This window comes from Dermochelys coriacea, chromosome 1, assembly GCF_009764565.3.
Source record: "Dermochelys coriacea isolate rDerCor1 chromosome 1, rDerCor1.pri.v4, whole genome shotgun sequence".
NCBI classification, from domain to species: Eukaryota; Metazoa; Chordata; order Testudines; family Dermochelyidae; genus Dermochelys; species Dermochelys coriacea.
The window spans coordinates 117930346-117955856 of record NC_050068.2 but is presented as its reverse complement, the minus strand read 5'-3'; the positions used below and the strand labels follow the sequence as shown (position 1 = coordinate 117955856).

The 25511-nt window shown below is 44.4% G+C and overlaps 1 protein-coding gene across 1 annotated transcript in view; it reads left to right on the top strand.

The window, feature by feature from the left end:
* The window catches only part of NPAS2 (neuronal PAS domain protein 2), a 180022-nt gene that overhangs the window by 130550 nt on the left and 23961 nt on the right, over nucleotides 1-25511 (top strand). The window contains 8 exon segments of the mRNA XM_038387626.2: nucleotides 4037-4155; nucleotides 6668-6750; nucleotides 8218-8324; nucleotides 9852-9999; nucleotides 15803-15884; nucleotides 16865-17006; nucleotides 19646-19755; nucleotides 19950-20042. Of these exon segments, the coding sequence (XP_038243554.1) occupies nucleotides 4037-4155; nucleotides 6668-6750; nucleotides 8218-8324; nucleotides 9852-9999; nucleotides 15803-15884; nucleotides 16865-17006; nucleotides 19646-19755; nucleotides 19950-20042 (884 nt within the window).

Sequence of the window (25511 nt, the reverse complement as noted above, 5' to 3'; positions counted from 1 at the left end):
ATCCCAAATTTGACAGATAAGTTTACTGTAGCAATTCTTATCCTTTCTGGATTACATTTTCCTCTTGGGAATATAATGCAGTATTATATTTTGTAAATGTAAAATTTAGGACTGTGTTTTGCCTTTTTGTACAAGCATAGAAGTCTCTCTGATTTAAGTTTGTTCATACCAAATAACCTAAAATGCTCCAGTGAAAATACCAGTAGTATTCCTCAGCCCAACCAGGTTTGCTGTCATGTGTTCCCCAATGAGCAGGTGCTTCCCACAAGTTAATAAGCTCGCTTATTTAATTTAATCACACCTGTGTTTAGGAGACTTTGCTTAGGCCCTTTTGGCCTCTTAGGATCCATCCTGCATACATTTAACTATTAGAATTAAGGTTACTGCTAGGAATGGTCCTGTTGACTTCACATGTGACTGCTCATGGTATTGAGAAGTATGCCTGGAAGTAACTTTTTACAGTACCCTTAATATGGGTGTGTATCATGCCATTGATTTTTAAACAGAACTCCCTTCTGAGATTCACAGAGTGCTGCAAAATTCTCAGTGGCATGATAAAGCCCATGTAGAGCAATGCAAATTGCTGCTTATGCAGGTTCCTCCTATTTTCCTGCAGTTCATACTCCTTTTCCATTTCCCTCCACCTCTTTTATTTAAGTCCCACAGAAGCCCTCATATATGCATACAAATGCAGCAGCAGAATTGGAATACAAATTCTTAGGAAGTCCTAAGAGGAACAGCAAATACATACATGCCTTACTTATGGAAGGAGAATATTTCCCTTAATTTTTATGTTAATAAATCCAGACAATTATGCCCTTAAGGCTCAGGTAGAGGATGTTTCATGTCTAGAGATTTTTTTTTAATTATAAGATGTTGACATCTGCACCACTTTTTTAAATGTGGAATTTTTCTTCTCCTTTGTACTTTTTGGCTCAGTACATAAATGGATCCACAATGGTGTGAACTGAAGTTGCAATGGGGGAGGTTTAGATTGGATATTAGGAAAAACTTTTTCACTAAGAGGGTGGTGAAACACTGGAATGCGTTACCTAGGGAGGTGGTAGAATCTCCTTCCTTAGAGGTTTTTAAGGTCAGGCTTGACAAAGCCCTGGCTAGGATGATTTAACTGGGACTTGGTCCTGCTTTGAGCAGGGGGTTGGACTAGATGACCTTCTGGGGTCCCTTCCAACCCTGATATTCTATGATTCTATGATTCTATGATTAATCACACATGAATTCTCTACAGACTACTTATTTTTCTGTTTCTCACTGTTATTCTTATCAGCTATATATTGGTATATTGTGACTTAACAATAGCTTGCATTGAGTTCAAAAAGCAGGTGTAATAAATTGACTTAATACATAAGCCAGTGAAGAGAAGTCCATTATAAAAAGCCAGTACAGCAGAAACCCAACATAAAAACTGCTAGCGAACTACTCATATATACTAATATAACAAATTGGCTGAAAGGCAGCCTTTCTTCATCCAAGGGCATGTTTGCCTCTGTTGTGTGGTACAGAAAGGAGCCAGTGTAGGAATGCATGGCCAATTTCCCTGTCAATTTCCGAGGAAGGCCACATCTCCTCACCATCACACATTTAGAATGGTAATCTGTAAAAGGGGAGAAATTAGATGTCTCTAGAGCTCAGGCCCTCTGGCCTGGGCCTAGCAGTTATTGGTCATCAGGGCTCAAGCTCTCAAGCAGAGCAACACACCCAAACAGTATAAGGGGCTCTCAGGCAGGACAGAGTGGTATATAGTCCAGGAGCCCAGGCCCTTCAGCAGGGCCAGGATCAGAAGTCTAAGGCTTCAGCCCTCAGGCAGGGCAGGGCAGGGCAATACAGGGTCTAGTGTCCTAGCTCTGGCAGACCATAGACTAACATTGGCCTAAGGTGGGGAGGCTGCCATCCCAGGGGTGAGGTGGCAGGGGCATAGGGGGACCCAGGCCCACCCAATTCCACCAAGAACTAGCCCAGGGTCCTAAGAGTGGCAGATTGTTCCACCACTGGGTCAACATGGAATCCACCCACAACACAGTGACCTGGATTCAGGCTGCAACACAGCTGGACTAGAGTAAGTTGTCCCTAGGTTTCTTTCTACCATCCCCTCAGGGTGTACCTGGATCCTGGGATAACCCTCTGTCTCCCCAGGATACACCACCAGTGGCAGTTCAAGCAGCTCCTCAGCATCAGGCATGTCTGGCAGCTCTGGGGAATCCTCAGGACAGCAGAGGTCTTCTGCAAGCTCCTGCTCTAGCAGCAGGTTGGAAGCATCTATCTCCCTCCAGCCCAGCGGAGCTGCAGGGCCTGCCTTTTGTACTTCCTGTTTCTGTTCCACCCCACTTCTTCTAGCAGGGCGAGCATGGCCTTTCTGTTTCTGCCCATCAGGTGTGTGTGTGTGGCCTTCCTTCCCTGTCAATCTCCAAGGGAGGCTATGCCTCCTTGCTACAGCCAGATTGTGAGAGACTTGAGAAAATAGGGTCCAGGATCACAGATAGAGGAGAGAAAGCTCTGTGGTAGCATCCCCCCACCTGCAGTTGCTACGCAGGTTGAACTCTATGTGTCTTCAGAGATAGCAGGATTGTGATCTCCAAGAAGAATAACTTGGGGTGTAATTTTCTTTACTACAAGTGCTCTGAAGAGGAGGAGTTCATCCTTTGTGACACTAACGTACATTGGGATCATAGGCTAGCTAGAGGCAACATGACAACTTTGCAAACCATTGCTGAAAATGAAGGCCTGAGGGGCATGCAGGTACCAATGGACCCTGAACATGACACGAGACCTGTGGAATCATGAAAGACACAGTTATCAGTCCAGCATAAAAAATTGTGGTTATAACCCTTCCTTTTCAGCCCCTCTCCCAGTCTACTGTGCCAAGAGAGAATGGGGCAGGAATTCTCAAAAGATCCCCAACTTTGAAGACTAGCACTATATACTAAAACCTGCTAGATTCTGCTTTTCTTTTGCTTAAAATAATTATAATTTTCAAACCTCAGTGCTATTGGGAGGAAGGGACTGGGGAGGATTGGAGGATAAAGGAGAGGATTAGGGTGGACAGGGAGGCTGGAGAGGGCCCAGCGATGGGGGGCAGGTTGGGATGGATTGAAGGGAATGCTCGGGGCCTTGGGCTCAGGGAGAGGGTGTGGGTAGTCTTGGGAGAGACTGAAGATGAAGTGGGGGCTGAGGGTCCCAACGGATCCAGGGAGGGAGTGGGGGGTTTGGTAAAGACAAGGGGGTTAGGGTAGATGGTGCAGCTGGGGAGGGCCCAGGGCTGGGGAGGCTGGCTGGAATGGATTGAAGGTGATGTTGGGAGGCCTATGGCTAAGGGGGAGGGTTAGGGTAAACTGGGGGTGGGGGGTGGGCTGGAGAGGGCCCAGGGATGGAAACAGTTTGGGATGGACTGAACGGGATGCTGGGGGACCTATGGCTGAGGGAGAGAGTGTGGGTGGACTGGGGAGGAGTTGGGGAGTGAGTGGGCTGAAGAATCCCCACAGATGCAGGGAGGGATTGGGGAGGATGGGCAGGGATGAGAGAGAGGGTTAGAATGGATGAGATGTCTGCAATTGGGGTTATACATTTTAGTATCTGAAGAAATATGCTTGCTAACTCCATGAAAACCTCAGTGATATTGGTTTAAATGTTTTGCCACCAGTGACTTGAATAACACCCTTCAACCTCTAAGACACTTCTTTCATCTGCTGCCTATAAGTAATGCAATAAGATCACTGAAATATATATTGTTTTTGTGAACAGTGAAAAGGAGCAACTGGATGTGTAGGGTTTCTTTCCAGAAAGCTGTTGTATATACCACTAGAAGGTTTGTCTTTACCTTTTATAAACATACTTCTTACTTTGAGTTAAGCTCTCATGTCTTCTTACCTAACATGACTGATTTCGATTCAAATATATGCATATAAGCTTTAAAAGGTTTTGAGACACTCTTCTGAGTAAGATTTGTTATTAGTGCTTTTCAAATCTGTAAAATATTCAGTCAGGGCAAATCTGCTAATCTTGCTTTTTCCCTTCCCAGTGCCTAATTCCACTTGTAACTGCTTTGATGGTGCTGTTCCACAGGCTTATAAAACATCACTAGGAAAACAAGTCTGTTTTGTTGCTACTGTTCGACTGGCAACACCTCAGTTTATAAAGGTAAGTGCATGTAATGGAGTACATTAGTTTTAGAGGTACTGTATATTCTTTCAATTGCTATACATGCAAAATTCCAAATTTTACTAACAGAGTTGGTCAGAATACAGAGACTTCACAATCATGAATCAAAATCCAATATGTATACAGTGAGTAGGCTTACTGGTCTGTTGCAGGGTTGATGGAAATGGTGTTGGAAATGGGGATATATCTGTTTCTTTATACTGGGAAATGCAATCAGGGGATGTCACTTGGGTGTTAGGATGCCTAGTGTGGCATTCCTTAGCTGTATTTTCCCAACACTGGGATGGAATGAGTAGAGATGCTGAAACCATGCCCTCAGTTGGCTAGATAGGCGCATTAAAATGACCCTTCCCACTCTTCTCCCATCATGACACTAGGGAATTCAGTTTTTGGGAACAGTGCATTCAGCCCAGCACCTGCCCCTGCTGTAATTTAGTTGGCAAATGTAAGCCACTGCATTGGCTATCCTATCCTCTGAGGTTAAGAAATCTAACTGAGACAAATCCCCTTTGACAGCATTGGTCACTCAGCCTCACTCCAATACTGCACAGGGATTTTTAAAGGTATTCTTGACAGATTCACAGCCCTGAGTGTACAGTCTCCTCTGGAAAAGCAAGAATACTTCTCATAAACCTCAATAGTAGTATTCCTACTAATAGTACTCTGAATTTCCTTTCCTTTGTTTAGTTAAAACTCAACATTAATGTTGCATTAACATAAACTGCCTATGACAATAAGCGGCTGTGTGTTGTAAGTGACCTGGACACGGCTCTGGGAGCCAGGAACTGCTGAATACAAATCTTTGCTCCTTAATTTACTTGCTATGACCAGGGACAAGTCATTTAACCTCTGTGTCTCAATTTCCCACTCTAAAATACTTACCTTTCTGATTTTCTGAGCAAAGCGATGCCTCGCACTCTCTCTCTCTGTTTGTCTGTAACATGATAATGTTTAAATGCCTCATCTGATCAATGGGAGTGGGCACAAAGGAGGAGAATGAGAGCACACAGACATAGGAGACATCTCCCACCCTGGCATGGGGTGTGTGGATTGCAAGGAAGGAGATGGGAGGCTAGACACAGGGAACTTGTGCGGTTGAATGGAAGAATGCAAGGAGGCCCTAGTGCATGCAGTGAGATCTGCCTGGAGATGCAACAAAGTGTGCAACCCTCTAGTATTATTGTTATTATTATTATTATTATTATTATTGCCATCATCCCTCTGGGTCATGGATTTTATTTTTTCACAAAGAGGCCCCAATCCTACCTAGTATAATATGTTTACTAATTATTATTATCACTTGCTCCTATGGGGATTGAGAGGCTTAATGAATTAGGGCCAGGTTGTTCCTGGCTCTGGCCTGAATGCATGTAGGAGTGGGACATGAGAACAAGGTGAAAGGAACCTACCTCTTTATGCCCCTATACAAAGGCTGGGGAGAGTTTCAGTCCTTGCACTCAGGACGCCCAAGGTAGCATGGTTTAGTGGTTAGCATGTGGGTGTGGGACTTAGGATACCCAGATTCAGTTCCCTGTTCTGCCACAGACTTCCTGTGTCACCTTGCACAAGTCATATACTCTCTCTTTTCCTTCAGTTCCTTAGCTGAAAAATGGGCATAATAGTACTTCCCTATCCCACAGGGATGCTGTGGGGATGAATATATTAAAGGATTGCACAGTGCTCAGATAGTGGTAATATAGGAGGCCACCTACGTACCTCAGATTGAGCCACAGAGGTGTGCTGTCCCTTCATAGGTGGGCCATAATCACGTGCCATCACACAGGCCAGTGGTGTTGAACGTCTGCAGGAGGAGAGAGCACATATTCAAGGGTGCCACAGCAGCTAAGGGCTCCTGGAGCCAAAGTACCTGCTAAAAGCACAATGCTTCTTAGGGTGTGTCTGCACTGCAGTTAGGCACCTGTGGCTGGCCCATGCCAACTGACTCGGGCTCATGGGGATTGGGCTACGGGGCTGTTTAATTGCAGTGTAGATGTTCGGATGCAAGGTGGGAGGGTCCCAGAGCTTGGGCTGCAGCCCGAGCCTGAATGTCTACACTACAATTAAACAGAACTTTAGGCTGAGCCCCTTAGCTCAAGTCAGCTGGCATGAGCCAGCTGCGGGTCTCTAATTGCAGTGCAGAGTTACTTCTGAGTTCCTGCCTGGGTTGTGCACTGTCCTCTACTGTGGGCTCTTACAGTGCAGCAGTTGTGCTCTTGATATCTGTAGAGTGTTTTAAAAACATAACATCCTGTATACTGTAAGAAATAATAATGATTATTAACTTGGCATGTATTGTAGAGTATTCTTTTCTTACTCTATGCAATAATGTTAGTCTCAGTTTGTATTAACATTAGATTTCTAGTTAACATTTCCAGTTGACATCTGTACTTTCTATTTGATTATATTCCTCATACCTGCTGGGTGTTCCTATTTAACAAGAAGCAGATGAAGCCGAGAGATAAAGTTAACAAAGATCTTCTTCCCAATGCAGGAAATGTGCATAGTTGAAGAACCTTTAGAGGAATTCACTTCAAGACATAGTCTGGAATGGAAATTTTTATTTCTGGATCACAGGTTTGTGAGCAGAAAAACATACTTGGTTTTGTTTGTACCTGTTTACTGCTATTTTCATTAGCCAGATAATATGTCAAATAATATTATGCTTCACATCAAAATAGTTTGAAGAGCCTGGTTATCAGCACTATTACGACTAAAATTGCTACAAAAGCTGATGTTTGATTTCACTGATTCTGGAGCTGGACAATTTTGTCTGCATTTATTTTTTCATCAATCTTTTTTACACAAATACTGTGTATTAAAAATTTTGTTTTTCCTGAGAATATTTTGATTAGCCAATCCTTATTGTATTAAAATGTCCGTAGGCTATGAGCTCTAATAACAACAATTTCTAACTATTATACGGCTAATTAGCTAATCCAGAAATCAGAGGTAATAAATCCAGAAAAGTCAGGAGGAGGATAGAGGTTTTTTTGTATATAACCTGTGCATTTTAGAAAAATGTGTCATGAAAATATTTCTTTCCAAATTCAGCCATGTGTGCAATTCCATTTGGGCCAGTTGCTGAGGATCATGGAGGGCAGCTCTGTGCTGGTTTGACCAGTCTTGGGGCAGTCGGGCTGGCAAGATTAGAGGTGTGAATTGGCTGCTCAGACACTCCATGTTCAGGCCCTGCAGAGGCCCACAATGAAAAGAAGCTTATGCAAGTTATCTCCCTGTCTATTCCTCCGGTCTCAGTGGGTACTCTTTGCCATGCAGGAACCATAGAGGCTGCTGTTGCCTTGAACAGTTGTGGTTCTAATGAAGTTACTTGCCCCAGGGGAGAAACAGGGAAAGGCCTGAGAATGGGCCGGGGGGGAGGGGGGGCAGGAGGGGGAGGTGCTCCTCAAAGCAAGTTCTTGAGAGGATATTGGGCATTCCTGGGGCGCTCAGTTCCCAGTTACCTTTTTCCTGCAAGGGAGATCTCTGTCTTACAGGTCTCTGACCTCTCTGGCTGGGTGGCAACTTTGTTCAAGAGCTGCTAGCTAGCTCTGCTGCTGGATGGGGAGAGATGTTGCTCAGAGCCTATGCTATCTCTGGGTGTAACTCAACCAAGGAGACTCTGCCTCCCCACAACTGGGGCATCAGGGTGAGACCATATTATTCCTGTCACCATTCCTTGGTGACACCACTGCCATATAAGGCAGTTGGATGGGGACTGAAGTCACCAGGCAGTGCTTTGAGGGGAAAGGAATTGCTATAGAGCAGTGCCATGGTTGCTGCCCAGTGGGACCTCCCATCTCAGGATGCCCGTGCCACTCTGCAGGTGTGGAACCCAGTCGGGAAGCTGAGCTACAGCTGAGCTCCCTGCCCAAAAAGCAGAGAAGTCAGGATTTGGTCCATTTATTTCAGTGGGAATTAAGTATGTGTAAGTGAGAGCAGAATTTGGCCCAACTGACACTCTGAATTTCCTATTTAACATAGAAAAAGTTGCTGTGTGTTTCATTGTTTTGATGAAATAATTTGTACTGTGCCCATTTGCAGAGCACCGCCTATTATAGGATACTTGCCTTTTGAAGTGCTGGGAACTTCTGGCTATGATTATTACCACATTGATGACCTAGAACTATTAGCAAGGTGCCATGAACACTGTAAGTATTGCATAGTGTAAGCTCATATGAATTAATTGGCATGCTTGTTCTCAGTAAAATGCAGCTTCCGTTACGATAGGTGTAAACTTGGTGGCCCAGGTTCTTACCTTTGGCACACTGTTATAAACCTGTGAACTGACTTTAGTGGACACATTTCAGACTGAGTGTTCTTTAGTACTTAGAAGGCCAAATCCTGCTTTTGTTATTCACACAAGTAGTGCCAATGACAAGCAGTCAGGCAGACTCATTGCATGAGTGATGGAATCAGGATTTGAGCTACATTCTGTTATTCCAGTAAACTCAGTCTTGGAGAAGGTCACACTTTGTAAACCTTCTGCAGATAGTTATCCCTGGTGTTGTTCAATGTATATTTAAAATCAGGGATTATTTAAATGTACTCTATTAGGATTTAAAAAAAACACCATTTGCAAAGTGAAGAAATATAAAAATCAAGCAATCTTATTCAAATATTGCTTATAACATTGATGGTAATTCTCAGTCTTATTACCCCGGTATAGTGTGAACACCTTCAGTCAAAATTAGTTTTGGGATTTTGACATTAAAATATAAGGCTAAATGCATTGAAGTGGGAGACCCTTGATGTTAATAAAACTAAAGCAGGGGTGAATTTGGCCCAGTTATGTCGACGTACAATCACCACAGTAATTAAATTGCTTTTGCGTATCCATACTAGGCTCCTTGTGTCGGCCGTGTGTGCCCTCACCAGGAGCACCTACACTGATTTAACTGCCAGTGTGGGACATTGTGAGACAGCTTCTGAAAGCCAGCAACAATCAATGTAATGAACGCAGTGTCTACACTGAGAATTCATCAACCTAGCTACATCGACCTAAGCACTATGCTTCTCACAGAGGTGGAGTTATTAAGTTGGTGTAGTGGGCAAGTTGCATCTGTGGGAGCTACATTTTAGGGTAGACACTTACAGAGCTGCCTTGCATCAACCGAACTCTGTAGTGTAGGCCAGGCCTTAGTCAGGTCATCTCTGAAATCTTTACTGGCTGGGGAATTCCATTCAGTTTCAAATGATTTTCACCTGTGTCTCATATTATCTCAGTGTATAGACTTAAGACCAAATTTTGCACTTATTTTAACTATGTCATAGAAGCCAGTGGATGTGCATAGGGTAAGTCTGCACAGGATTTAGTCCACCTTCTACGGCATTCACATGCTCTATTACTCTGCTATGGAACTCAGACCTTTCATACAGTATTATAGTCTTAGAAATCAATGCCAGGTGCTTATTTGGCTAATTTGTGACCAGCACTTAGAACACAGAAAGAGTTATATATAAATTGTAGTTTAATACATGGCCATAGTTAGCATTCATCATATTTGTGCTATTTATAAGCATACTGTCGTATTTAAAATTTCAGAAAGGGATACCTGGTGACATACATGATATGTGCTCTTACCATAAATCTCAGAGAGATTTCTTACAAAACTTTTTAAAAGTTATTTTTCACATTTTAAAATTTGTTATATGCAGTGTCCGTTTTCTACTAACAGTGATGCAGTTTGGCAAGGGAAAGTCTTGTTGTTACCGGTTTCTGACCAAAGGACAGCAGTGGATCTGGCTGCAGACCCATTACTATATCACCTACCATCAGTGGAACTCCAAGCCAGAGTTCATTGTATGCACACACACCGTAGTAAGGTAGGGAAAAGACTTAGTTATATTTGTCACCATGGTAATCAAGTCAGACTCTAGGGACCTAAAAACACAAGAACATATGGACATTTTAATGATTTGATAAAGTCCCCTTAAGAGTCTTTCACATAACAAAAATGAAGTCTGAATTCTATAGAGAAAATAAACTTCATTAAACAAATATGATCAGGTTAATTCTGTCTTCATGCTGCATGTACCATATGAGAACAAAATTCATTTGTCAGCCATCAGACTCTTAAAATCAGGGGCCAGCTTATTGGTTGCATTTGGCCCCTTTCTTGCCAATCCTATGATAGAAAGGGGCCGTGAAGTATCACATTACACATTACATCTAACCACTGGAGAATTCCCTCTTGTAGATGTAACCCATACACCTCCTGGGTGTGGTGTTCTGTCCCATCTAGTGGCACCGAGACCACTTAGGCCTTGTCTACAGTACGCGGTTATTTCAGAATTAGCCGAGTTAATTCAAAATAAAACTGATTCCGTCCACATGACCAAACTGGTTTTTTCGATTTAAAGGGATCTTTAATCCGATTTCTGTACTGCACCTCAGCAAGTGGAGTAGCGCTAAAATCGAGATCGCAGTTCCAGGTTACAGGTACTGTAGACGCAACTGGACGTTTATTGGCCTCCGGGAGCTATCCCAGAATGCTCCCTTGTGACAGCTCTGGACAACACTCTCAACTCTGATGCACTAGCCAGGTAGGCAGTAAAAGCCCCGGAAACTTTTGAATTTCATTTCCTGTTTGGTCACCATCAGCACAGTCCACCATCACAGGCGACCATGCAGAGTCCACCATCACAAGAGATCATGCAATCCCGGATTCGCAGACGAGCTCCAGCGTAGTCCGAACAGGAGATACTGGATCTTATCGCATGTTGGGAAGATGAATCTGTTATGGCAGAACTACGTTCCAAAAAAAGAAACGCAAATACATATACTAACGTCTCTAGAGCCATGACATAAAGAGGCTACTCCAGGGACACAGAGCAGTGTCTTTCAAAAATCAAGGAGCTCAGGCAAATGTACCAAAAAGCCAGGGAGGCGAACGGGCACTCTGGGTCACAGCCCCACACATGCCATTTTTACCTTGAGCTGCATGCAGTTATGTGGTGTGACACCACCACTACCCCACCACTGTCCGTGGACACCTGTAAGGGGGGAGTTGCACGGAGCGAGGAGGATGAGTTATTGGAGGACGAAGAGGAGGAGGACAGTGAACAGGCGACAAGTGGGGAATCTGTTTTTCCCCCTAGCCAGGAACTATTCTTAACGCTGGAACCCAATAGCCTCCCCCACACTCCCAATGCGGACTCCCGGACCATGACCCTGGGGAAGGCACTTCTGGTGAGTGAGAGCCTGATCAGAGCCATGCGGTGGGGGTGGGGGGAAACCCAGCCGCCCTGGGCTGTTTACATTTAGTTTAAAGGGCTCATCCCTGCTCAGAGCCTCATCGTAGCCACACGATGTGGGAGGGTGGGGGTGGGAGGGGGGCGTGTTGTTTAAAGCGATCATCTCAGAGAGCCTGGAAGCCCTCCTTTTATATGGCAAACCCACCAGGCATTGCTTGCTATGGGAAAGGGGGCCTGGCACTTTGAAAGCATTGAAATGAATGCGGAAGAAGCAGAACCCTGCGTTCCCCTAGGGTTTACCATGGCTGCCTGAAAGCTGAATTCTGTTGCCTGGCCATGTGTGATGGCTTACTCACACCAAAGTGGCAGGCACTTCAGTATAAGAGGCAAAATGTGACCTTGTACAGAAAGAACATATGCTGTGTACTATGAATTGCCTGTTTCACTGAGAAAGTGTCCCCTTTGTTCTCTAAAATATATCTTTTAAAATACTACCCTTCCTTTTTCTCCTACCACAGGTGCAAATGTTTCAACGTGGCCCCTATCTACTCCGTCCCAGAGGCTGGTCCAGATTAGAAGGCAGAAAAAATGAACTCGGGACGACATTTGCCAAGCTCTTGCAGTCCTCTTGCACTGATAGGGACCAGCTGAATGCATGGTGGCAAACAATTGCAGAGTCCCGTAAAGTGTTAAATGAACACGAAGAGAGGAGGGACGCACACAATGAGAGGAGGCAGGATGCTGTGGTCAAGCTCATGGGGGAGCAAACTGACATGCTTCGCTGTATGGTGGATCTAATGCGGGAAAGGCAGCAAGACCACAGACTGCCGCTACAGCCCCTGTATAACCACCCTCCCTCCTCTCCAAGTTCCATAGCCTCCTCACCCAGACGCCCAAGAACCCGGGGGGGGCGGCTACGGGGACCCACAAACTCAACCCCAGAGGATTGCACAAGCAGCAGAAAGCTGGAATATCTGAAATTTTGATTTGATTTCTGGACTTGTCCTTCCCTCCTCCTCCATCCCCCTCCCCCGTCTACCTTCTGATTTCTCTCAATGTGTTGTGCAACAAATAATAAAGAACGTTTTTTAAACAATTGTGACTTTATTTTCTTTCATATATATAGGGGGCAGGTAACTTCAAGAGAAACAAACACAACTGTCACACCGTACCCTGGGCAGTCATGAAACTGGCTTTCAAAGCTTCTCTGATGCCCAGCGCGCCCTGCTGCACTCTTCTAATTGCCCTGTTGACTGGCTGTGCAAAATTGGACGCCAGGCAAGTTGCCTCAACCTCCCACCCCGCCATAAACGTCTCCCTCTTACTCTCACAGATATTGTGGAGCACACAACAAGCAGCAATTACAAGTGGAATATTGGTGCTGAGATCTAACTGAGTCAGTAAACTGTGCCAGCGTGCTTTCAAACGTCCAAAAATACATTCTACCACCATTCCGCACTTGCTCAGCCTATAGTTGAACTGCTCCATACTACTGTCCAGGCTGCCTATGTATGGCTTCATGAGCCATGGCATTAAGGGGTAGGCTGAGTCCCCGAGGATAACTATAGGCATTTCAACATCCCCAACAGTAATTTTCTGGTCTGGGAAATAAGTCCCTTCCTGCAGCTGTTCAAAGAGACCAGAGGTCCTGAAGATGTGAGCGTCATGCACCTTTCCCGGCCATCCCACATTGATGTCGGTGAAACGTCCCTTGTGATCCACCAGTGCTTGCAGCACCATGGAAAAGTACCCCTTGTGGTTTATGCACTGGCCTCCCTGGTGTTCCGGATATGCGTTCCGTCTATCACCCCACCGCAGTTAGAGAACCCCAGCGCATTAAAGCCATCCACAATGGTCTGCACATATCCCAAAGTCACTACCCTTGATAGCAGCTGGTCAATGATTGCATTGGCTACTTGCATCACAGCAGCCCCCACAGTAGATTTGCCCACTCCAAATTGATTCCCAACTGACCGGTAGCTGTCGGGCGTTGCAAGCTTCCACAGGGCTATGGCCACTCGCTTCTCAACTATGAGGGCTGCTCTCATTTTAGTGTCTTTGCACTTCAGAACAGGGGAAAGCAAGTCACAAAGTTCCATGAAAGTGGCCCTACGCATATGAAAGTTTCACAGCCACTGGAAATCATCCCATACCTGCAACACTAGGCAGTCTCCTCAGTCTGTGCTTGTTTCCTGGGCCCAGAATCGGCATTCCATGGCATGAACCTGGCCCAACGTCGCCATGATCTCCCAATTGCCACATGCCGTGCTTCTAGGAATGTCTGTGTCCATGTCCTCATCACTATCATAATCGCGCTGTCATCACTTCCTCGCCCGGTTTTGCAGGTACTGCACATACTGCTGGATAATGCACGAGGTATTTACAATGGTCAAAACTGCAGCGGAGATCTGAGCAGGCTCCATGGCTATGGCGCCTGCATGGGTAATCGTGGGAAAAGGGCGCGAAACGTAGGAGAGCAGAGTGGCAGTGGAATAGGTGCTGTTCAGTACACGATAGCCGAAAAAAGGCAGGAAATGGTTGTCTTCTTAGCTTTCATGGAGGCGAGAGCCCAGGACAGACAACATGGAGAAGCTCGATAGCGCAGCAAGAGTGGGAGAGCAGAATTGGCAGCGGAAGCTGTGCTGCTCAGTTCACGATGGCCGAGCATAGTTGGCAGCGGAAGCAGTCGATGAGGAAGAGAAAGAGTAGATACTTATAGAGATTACATAAAAAGACGAGAGGAAATGTGAGTTGGATTCATAGTACCAGGAGAGAAGTGGTGCACTGTACTGCACCGTCTGCTGAAAGCAGTATGGTATCTGCACACCAAAAAGGCGCGAAACGATTGTCTGCTGTAGCTTTCACGGCAGGAGGAGTGACTGACGACACACATCCAGAAACACTCGCGAGAATGTTTTTGCCCCATCATGCACTGGGAGCTTTACCCAGAATTCCAATGGGCGGTGGGGACTGCGGGAACTGTGGGATAGCTACCCACAGTGCACCGCTCCGACATTTGATGCTAGCCTCGGTACTGTGGACGCACTCCGCCAAATTCACGCGCTTTAGTGGGGACACACAAGATCGAATGTATAAAATCGCTTCCGAAAATTCGAATAGAATTATTTTGAAATAATTTCGTACTGTAGAGTGACGCACCCTTAGAGAGAGAGAGAAAGAAAGAGAGAGATTAATGAGTTTGCTCTACAGCTTTAGCTAACAGTGATATGGCTTTTAGCTCATGCAGTAGAGGCTCATGCACTAACATTCAGAGGCCCCAGGTTCGATCCTGCCCGCTGACAACTGGGGTCTGTCAGTGTTACATAGGGATCAGCCATGCGTGGTGTATGGCAAATGTAATGGTAGTAGGCCACCTCTCTAACAGCCTCTGATGCAAGGGGCAAGGCTGAAGAAAAGAGAGTGAGGCCAGAGTATTGATATATTCCAGCTGTTCTTGGCTGGTGGAGTGGCCCCTTGGAGCCAGAGATGACTAAGAGTAGGTTAAAGCAGTTGACCAGCTCGCAGATAGGGGAATTGCAAATTTGGCTTAAAGCAACCTTTTATCCCCATCCCCTCTGCTCAGCTGGAATCAGAGAATCAGGACATTCAACTGTATAAGACAGTACAATAGTACAATACAGCTTATGGATGTATGCAGCATAGGTGACGGTATTTCAAGTGTTGCTTTGAAAATAAGGAGGAAGCATAACTCCCAGCTTCCTACACAGTGTTAACATAAAGAACAAGAAAATTAAAAAGCTTTGAGCATATTTCAGAGTAAATAAAATTCTGATGTTTTGGGGACTTAGACAATCGCAAGCCACTGAGGTCCTGATTCTGTCCCCTGTTCCAGCCCCGCTCCCCCACTCCAGGGGCATAAAGAGGTCACAGTAGGCCAGATAGGAGAAGCATAGGGCTGCTGTAAGTGGCCCGATAGGATCTAGCATAAGGAGTGTGCTGGGAGCGGTTGTAGCACTCAGTGCAAGGGGGATGTAGGGCTGCAGAGCAGCCCATAGGCAGCCTGCTTAAGAGGGGTGGGATGGAAGTGAGTGATGAAGGTTTATATGGCAGTGGGGGAACAGGCTGATCACTTAACTTTCATTTCCTGACATTCTAATATTTGGGTTTTTTTAAATTGTGGAACTTTTGTAAAGAAATTGTAACATTGTTTTGGATTGGGCTCCAATAAAACACACTTTCAGCCTTAATGCTTTTTTAACAAATGTTTTGTTTGTGAATGGATATATAGAAGTTGAGCAGAAATTGAAAATAAAAACACAGTCCTTCAAATCATATGTATTAAATATGACTTGATTTCATTTATCATGTAATGGTTTACAATATCATGTAATGTTGCTCCGTTTGTTTAAAATGCATTTTATAAAATAAAATAATGAAATGTTACTCATGTAGAATTACATTTTTCAATTAGTTATGCCGATGTTCGAGTGGAAAGGAGACAAGAACTGGCCTTGGAAGCTTCACCCTCAGAAGTTGTTTCTTCAGCACTAAAGGTATAACCAGATATGTTTTTCATAAACATGCAGTAATTGTGACCCATCCTTGTGTTAACATTTCCAAAGATCTAGAAGCAATGCTGATCTAGACATATTCCCTGAATTTTATACTCCAGGGTTCGATGAGCTCTTGAATAATTATTTAAGTGAACTGGAGATGCGCATAAAAGGACAAATTTAAAGATCAGAGAGAGTGGTGAAACACAAAGCCTGGGCAGTAGCTTTGTAAGCTTTACCATGCTTCCTTGCCAACGTGCTACGATTTGACCTAGAGGGACCATTTCTAAGAGTGAGATTCCTTTTGGAACAATCATCTTGAGATTGTTTTTCATGCACAAGAATACTGCATCCTGCATATTAATACAGAGTGTACAAAAGTTATTTATAAGCAGTATCCTGTCACGATAATACCTGAGTCTTTCATGTAATGTATCACATGGTGATACCAATATAAGCAAGTTTTAGGAGGAAAAATTCACTCCTGTGTTGACTTGTCTGACAAATTCCTACCAAGAGTGGATCAAAAGGTCACATTTATTACAACCTGAAAAACAGGGTTTAAATAAAATTGCCAACTCATCCTTAACTACACACTGACATGCATAACCTGTCCAAAATGTGCTATCTGAAGAAGAAAGGGTCCAATTTTGTGCATTGCTGAATGGTTCTGGGTATTGTCACTCACCACTGAAGGAAGAAAGAGATTCTGCAACTCAAAGGACTGGACCGAAAATGAATAGGGCAATAGCCTGCAAGGTCTTTTCGCAACAGTAAAAGCTCATTCATATGCAATTGGAAGGTATAGCAGAAGTAGGTGTCATAGAAATTCTTGCCCAGGTTCTCTGCTGCTGTAGATTGTAATAGCTCCATGGAAGTCAGTTTATACCAGCTGAAGATCTGACCCTACAAGTACTATTAGATACATGACAGAACACCATACCTTGTCAGATGTAATATGATGTTTTTTTTAATTTTAGGACAGTGGCTTAGGCTTGAATCCCGAACAGCACTTTAATGCACTTGAAATAGGTGTCTCAGTTCTCAACACTAGTCGGACACTCTCTGTATCATCTAGAAGCTCACACAAATCTTCCAACACATCCATGTCTGACCCTGCATGTAAGTGATGTTATTATGGAGCTACTATATCAATACTTTATTTTAAAATTAGCTAAATTACCCCCCCAAAAATGAGTGTATCATTCCTGATGGTATAATAATTACTGATGAGATGCTGAAGGTGCTGATGACATGTCCATTAATTCCATCGCCCATGGACAGATAAGTATTTAATTGAAGGTGGAAAATGGGCTGATGTAATCATCCATGTCTTTGGAATAAAGGGGGCTAGTTATGAAGCCTGTTGCTGTTGAGTTCTGTGAAGATGAAATTTACAGTTGCTAGGCACAGTTCCAAGCTATAATATTATACTGTGTTGTCCTGGAAGTTAGTAAGGTCAGCAGCTGGAAAGTTCTGAAACTCAAGGCTAAATTCAGAAGTCATGCATAAGGTTTTAGTAAAGCCCAGTGGTTCTCAACCTGTTTACCATTGTGGGCACATGCGGCCTACAATGTGTTATGTGGGTCACATCCAGTACGACCTATATAGCCCTGATGATGTCATATGGGCCACAGCTGTGTGCTGATTGGGCCACAAGCGGCCCACGGGCCACAGATTCAGAATCACTGGTACAGCCAAATGCATGGTGATACCCGTAGGAACAAAGAATGCAGGTCACACTGACAGGGCTAGGACTGCCTTCTCGATGCCGTGACTCTGAAAGGATTTAAGGGTCATGATGGCTTTCCAACTGAATACAAACTCCCAGTGCAATGGTGTGGCTGAGAGCGTTAATACAATTTTTGGAAGTACAAATGGAATTCTGACTAGGAGTAGGGAGGTAGTATTACCTCTGCATAAGGCATGGGTGAGACCATTACACCATTACTGTGTCCAGATGTGGTGTCTGCACTTCAAAAAAGAATGCTGAAAAGTTGGAAGAGGTTCAGAAAAGAGCTACAAGAACGATCGAAGGTCTGGAAAACATCCCTTACAGTGAGAGACTTTAAAAGCTCAATCTGTTTAGCTTGTCAAAGAGAAACTAAGAAGTGAATTGATCATGGGGTATGAGTACCTATAGGACAAAGGTATGAGCTCTAACGACAGGAAGTTGAAGCTCAATAAATATAGACTAGAAATAAAGTACAGATTTTTGTTAAGGTAACCAACCATTGAAACAACTGACTGAGGCATGTGGTGCATTCACCATCACTTGACGTCTTTAAATCTAGATTGGCTATCTTTCTAAAAGAGATGCTGTAGCTCCAACAGAAGTTACGGGCTTGATGCAGGAATTATTAGATGAAATTCAATCACTGTGTTATGCAGGAGGTCAAACTAGAGGATCATAATGTTCCCTCCTGACTTTAAAATCTATGAAGTGGTGTAAGTTAGACTCCTATACATGCACTCAGACCCCATACCTGTACACACTTATGTATCCCATAAACTCCTGAGGCAGAACCCAAGGGCTGGCACAAAGGTGCCTTTAAATGCTAGGTTTGTGCTCTTCAGATTTGAGGGTATCATTTAGAGCGGGGGTTTCCAAACTGTGGGCCATGACACAATCCCGGGTGCCCCCCAAACTGTATACGTTGGTGGACTGGAGGCCAATGATGGCCCACACCCAGGGCTGGAGGAACCCAGCACCTTCGGCGGGTGACAGAAAACAAAACAGAGCCACCGGGTGATGGGCACAGGGTGAGGGGGGCTGGCCCTGAGAGGCAGCAGCTCCCAGGGCAGCTGGAGGAGGATGAATGGTTCGTGGCCATTCCTGCTCTGAGCCACTGCACCCCAGGATCTGTGGCTGTCAGGCCCCCTGGAGTATCGGTCCTGTGCCTCCTTCCCATGATGCTTCTCTCCCTGACAGATGCATGTTAACAGTGGGCTGCAGTGCCTATTGCGGCTGCACAGGTGGGCCTCGGGAAAAAGTTTGGTAACTCCTGAGTTAGACCAGCATCAGGCCACTCTGACTTAGGTCAGCAATAACAGCCCATTGGTGATGTTCTGCTGGCCCAGGATCACTGGAGCTGAAGGCCCTTTAGCCATGCCCCTGACACACCTGATAAACAACCTCCTGCCATGTGGGCTGGAACAGAGTGCTGTAGAACCAGTGATGCGAATTCTACTCCAGCCAGGGATTCACCTATGAAAGAGGAACCCCCATCTGCCCTTTTGGGATACCTTATTGGACCCTTTGCTGCCCTGGATGGAGCACAGGCTGAGTCTGGTCCAGTATATACGTTAAGATTTGTGTGGATCCTCATTCTCAGCTGTCAACTGTCATTGGAGTTATTGGTTCCCCTTGACACCAGTTGGAGTTTGATCAGACCCTGTATTCATGGGCGGCGGGTATAATAGGTCAGGGGAGGCTCTGCTGCTGGACCCCTGGTTGTGGGGTTTTGGGGGCAAGTTGCAGGTTCTGGGGCAGCTGAGGAGGCACTATGTGATATCCAGCTTCATCAGTAATCTCCCTGGACTCCGGCTGAAGTGCTTGGGCCCCCAGCTGGCCTGGAGCTCCTCTGGGCGTGGGTGGTGCTCAGGGCTCCGGGAGCCTTGGGCAGAAGGGGTAGAGCTGGGGCTAGCCTCCCTGAAGGGGGCTCCACCCACCGCCCATGCCTATATTATTACTAACCATATCTCATAATTCTAATTTTATATGGTGATTATTCTTAAATATGAAAAAAAATCTCTTACAGCCACACCAACAAAGCTGATCACAGAATCTAATGTTCCCTCCTTGCAAAGAACTCCCAGCATACAGCAGGATTCATCCATGCAAAGACTCAGTCAACCTGTCACTATTCAGGTAGGTTTACAAATGGGCATAAAAATAAATGGAATTTACAAGGAGGAGTTAGCTAAAAAGTCACATGTAAAATATGCCAGAGGTTCAATTCAACAAATAAAGAGCTATGCAAAGGCAATTACATTAGGAGAAGACCTGAGATTTAAAGTAACCATGCATATGAATAAAGTTTGTTTTATTTTTTTTAAACCTAGGCATCTTTGCCTTCTCAGCCATCATGTGAGCTTCTCCCACAGCAGCTGCTGGCCCAAGCAGCTTTGCAAAATCAGCCTACATCTATGGCACAGGTTAGTTGGGGGCTTGAAACTGGAATAAGCTACTTAACCATCTCACTATGTTTTCCCACTTCACCAACCAAAGCAAGGAATATAGGGACCCTCTCAAGTAATTTTGACCTAAAACTACACAGGCTATAAAACTTATAGTGGGAATGTCTTCTGGATTCTAAACACACACACACACACACACATGTAAATCTACCAATCTATTGCTGAGAATTTTTTTAAAAAACAACAAAACATTAATCTCTCTTTTACAAAGACCCTTAATATTTGTTTTGCTCTGAAGATGCAGAGAGAGTCAGCGTCAAAGAAAACACAAATTCAACAAGTCCCATTCCCTGAGTTATGCCCTATGAATGGTGATGCAGATGAGGGACTAACTCCTCCATTGGGATCCATCAGCATGGATCCCAGAAGTGGGTTTGGTTTTTACTCTGAATACCCAACTGATCTAATAGCAATACAGGTTTCCTTGATACTTGATTAGAAGGAATAAAGAATTTCAATACTGTGTTTTCTCATAACATTGTTTCTGTCCTTCCACAGTTTCCCAGAGATGGAGCCTCTCCTGGCTCTGTTGCACACATCTACTCCTTCTAAGAAGCATATGTTGTTCCCTTATGGCTTATGCCCAGGAGGCTCTGGATGACCACTGATATAAAATAACAAAATCTCATTTCTCCTTTAAGTTTAATTTGCCTCCATGACTCCACACCAGCGTATAGTAAATAACAACCCAATTTATCAGCTCTTAGCATTAATTTTCTTTCGCAGATGTTCTTCTCTGCTAGTCTCAAATACATTTTGCAATTTATTTATTTTATTTTATTTTTATATAAATTTGAGTGTATTTCCTTCTTGGCTTTCTGTATTCACATTTCTTATCTGCCTTCAGAAGTGAATCTAGAGAGATGCCTCCTTATTTGTTTCCCACCAGCCCCAGGTGTCCCACCTCTACTCATTTGAACAATTATTGGGATCCCAAGTCCATTCCTTTCCACTCCAATTCAGAGTATAATCTATTCTGTTCTGCTCAGGTTTTTATACCATGCCCATCACCGTAATATCTGAGCACTCTCCAGTCATGTATTAAGCAACTTGACAGACAAATATGTGTTCTCTCATCCTCTCCTCACAGGAGAAGCATGTGCAGTGGAGTGTTACATTTTGCACTTACTGTTCAAATCCTCCCCTACTCCTACCTCCCCTTTCTCCACATAGGATCTCATCAAGAGAAAACTGACAAAAACTAATGTGATCATTTACCTCCCCTCAGCTTGCCTTGCCTTCCCTTCCTACAACTCTCACCTATTTTTCCCCTGCCACAGATTGATAGGTCAGCTATTGGTTCAGTACCAGAATGCCTATGGACTGGCTAAAGTTTGATTAAGTGGAAGCAAACATGTCTCAACGCTGTTATCTGGCAATCATCTTGTGGACAGCTAGGCTCCGCCAATCATTACAGTACCTCTGCAGAAGCCCAAGGGGCAGGACTTTTTCACTCATTAATGCTTTCAGTGAGGGCTGCAAATAGACCACTGCTAAGTTCAGGCTGTTGTCGCTTTCACCCTACATAAGAGAGATCTCTAGAAAAGGGTAGCAAGGAGGATTAAGTTACAGAGAACTAACGCCACTTGATCTTGAATGAGGTCATCCACATGGGGGTTTAAGACACTTTAACTTAAGCACATTGATTCGCCTTAACTTTCCTTAGTGTCCCCACATTACTGAAGACAATCCCCAAGAGTTAGTTATTTCTTGTCTTCCTACCTTCCTTGAACATTTTACTCTATATCTGTTTCGGGAAGTCACACCTCTGCTAGAGGCAACAAAAACTTATGGTCTGGTTCTTCTTTACACTAATTACCAAATGAAATTTCCATCCACTTTTAGATCTCTTTACGTGGCCAGAACCATGGGCGGCGGGCAACCTCCCAGCACGAGGAGGCTAGCCCCCTCCCCTGCCAGAGCCCAGAGGGCCCCTCCACCTCCGCGGTAACCAGTTCGCCTCCCCCCTGTGTGCTGGGCGGGCAGCACGCGGTCCCCCCTCCAGCCCCCGAGTGCCGTTCCACGGAGACCCCTTTAAAGAGAGGGCGGGGGGCGGAGCTGGGAATTCTGCTCCTTCTCCCCGGGAGGGGCAGCAGCAGGGAAAGGAGCAGAATGCCGGCAGCTTCTCCAGCAACTGGACCACCCCCAGCCTCGCACCCCCAGCCCTGTGCTCCGGTGGGGCTGCTGTTGTGCAGAGGGAGGGTGTCAGAGTAGCAGCCGTGTTAGTCTGTATTCGCAAAAAGAAAAGGAGTACTTGTGGCACCTTAGAGACTAACAGATTTATTTGAGCGTAAGCTTTCGTGAGCTACAGCTATGCAGCTCCGTGGAAAGGCAGGGGGTTCTGCTCCTTTCCCCGCTGTGGTTCCCGGGACAGCCCTGCCCGGAAGTCTGCGGCGCAGCAGGAGGAGGACAGAGCCCCCCCCACCCCCAGGTAAATGGGAGGGATGGATGGGTGGGGGGCCCCGGGCTGGGGGTGGGGTGGTGAGGAGTCACATGGAGGGGCACGTGGGGAGGTCACTTGCCCCCCTTAGCTGGTGCCCCTGCCCATAATGGTAAGAAATGGATTTTACTTGCACCACTGTCGCTTATGTGCAAAGGTATGTGTCTACGCACCAAAAAAACCCGGTGGCAGCAAGTCTCAGAGCCCAGGTCAAATGACTCATCCTCTCGCTGTAAGGCTAAAAATAGCTGTGTAGATGATTGAGCTGGAGCCTGGACTCTCAGACGCAGCAAAGGGAAAGGAGCTCAGAGCCCGGGCTGCAACCCGAGCGTCTGTGGTGCTATTTTTAGCCTGCCAGCACAAGCCCCAGCAGCCAGAGTCGGTTGACCTGGGCTTGGAGACTCACTGTCACAGGGGATTTTTTTGCAGTGTAGACATACTCGAAATGCTTGGCTTATGAGGACTTTATTTTAAACAAATATTTTTGTCCTGGCCTAAATACAGTTTTATGTCTGACCTGCTTGTTAGCCTATGGTTTTTAAAATGAAATCTAAACCACAATTATGACTGAATGTAGTTTGAAAGTAAACGATCATCTTAAAATACAAAATCCTATTTATTAACATATTAGTTGATTTGTCTTTTTCACAGTAATGCGCTAAAAAAATTCCACCAAAACACAGTGTATGCTAATGAATGAATAATAGTCATTATTGTGTCTGAGAATGCACAGATGTTACTAAAAAGGCAGAAAGAGTAGAAAGTGTTGCTGTCTTTCATATTAACACAACAAATCGTGAACAAAATGATGATAAGCTGCATCCAAATATCTCACAGATTTTGTCTTTCACATTTAGCCATATTTGTTATTTATTATTGTCTGGAAAGCTGGTATTTTGTGTTTTTCACTTTTCTGAGTATACCACAGAAACTTAGAATTGTTACAGTGAAGATGATCAGTAATTTAATCAGGCACTGATCATAGAGTTAGAATAAAAACAACAAGGAGTCCGGTGGTACCTTAAAATCTAACAGATTTATTTGGGCATAAGCTTTCATGGGTAAAAAACCCATTTCTTCAGATGCATGGAGTGAAATAGTTAGAATGGTTAGAATAGTATGTGGAATGCCTTGAGTTAAGCTCTGTCATTTGTTGTAAGTTTACAGCTTGTTTCCTAATTAGTTGAACAGATCTTGAGGTAAATATTGTAAAGTACAGATTCAAGGCTGCTCACCTATCCTCGTAGGAAAACAATAGAATCTTTTCCTGGTAGGTGCCATTGCTAGGCTATAGTATAACTCTGTTTCTACACTGAATCACAGGATTGCAGAAAGATTAATTGAACAAAAAAAAAAGTGTTTCTAAACGTCTGCCCTTAGTGACATATGTTTAACAAACCAGCTAATTGTTTTTGTTTAAATGTGCTTGTAAAAGAAGAAACACAAAGAGGAAAATATGGAATGAAATACTAAAAGTGAATCTAGCTAAATATGAGAACATGCCGAATAAAAATAATGCTGATCATTTATTTCCATCAGAAGCAACGTCTTTTGGCGTTTACTTTGTACAACAAATTTAAAACTAATATCGAGGCATACAAATTATTTCTTATTAGAAAATTATTTGAGGAAAATCACATTCCTTTTCCAACGCATCTAAAAAAATTCCATATAAATTGGATTGAGTATTTTATAGCCTGGTTAGACAGTCGGAATGAACCATTTGCCTAAAATTGTTTTTTCTTTCAAAACTGTCTGATAGAACTGAGAGGAGTTTCAAGCCTCAGTAATAGAATTCCTACAGGGAAACTAGTTTCCACAAGTGAGTTTTAAAAAACAAACCCACCTCTATAGATCCATGGTGGAGCAGGGATTATTTTTGTCTAATCCAATCATGTACTGCTGGATAGCATAGTTCCCTAATGGCATAGTACCAAGAGGATCCAGAGAAACATGGGGTCAGCCTTGAGCAAGTGGAGTTTGATGCTCTTTTGGAGCCACTTACCTTGTTCTCCAAACAGAGGGTTTTCACTCACCATGAGTCAGGTTAATATTTTCTATTTGGGATAGAATAAGAGTTAGAGCTAGCCCTGTGCGGCCTGGTCTGCACGATGGGGATCGATCTAAGTTATGCAACTTCAGCTATGTGAATAATGTAGCTGAAGTTGACGTACTTAGATCTACTCACCGCGGTGTCTTCACTGCGGTGAGTCAACTGCTGACGCTCCCCCGTCGACTCCACCTGTGCCTCTCACTCCGGTGGAGTACAAGAGTCGACCGGAGAGCACTCGGCGGTCGATTTATCGCATCTAGTCTAGACACAATAAATCAACCCCTGCTGGATTGAACGCTGCCCGCCGATCTGGCGGGTAGTATAGACATACCCTAAAAGGAATATTGAGTCTGTTTTCGAGTTGAGCGGAGGTGCTGGATTTAATGTGATGGGGTTATTATTGAAAGGCAAAAATGTTCTGGATACCAATGCCATAGGGAAAACTCAACTTAACACATGGTTCAATATTTGCCTACCTTCAATTAACCAATCCTGCAAGGCACTGAGCACTCCCCACTCCTGCTGAAGTCAGTGTGGAGACTAGAGATCTCTCACAGCAACTGAATGTGGGATGTCCCAATATCCCAATTTCTGAGCTCTGCCAACTAATCTCAGCATAGAACATACTAAATAAAGATGAGAAGATGGGAGGACTACTGGGGTAAGGAAATCTCTCAGACCTTTGATTTGGTGGAAAGTTACCTACTCTTTTATATGTGTAAATGCAAAGGAAAATCATTTTAAAGTTTTCTTCACTTCTCTCCTTCAGAAAGTTTACATGGATAATTCAGATATTTGCTGGGGGCAATATGAGGGAGGAGGTATTTTCCTTCATATATGGAACTGCTTTAAAGCGAAGCAGTTCTGTGAATGAAATCTCAATATGATAGGCTAGATCCTCAGCTGGTATATCAGCATAGCTCCACTGAAATCC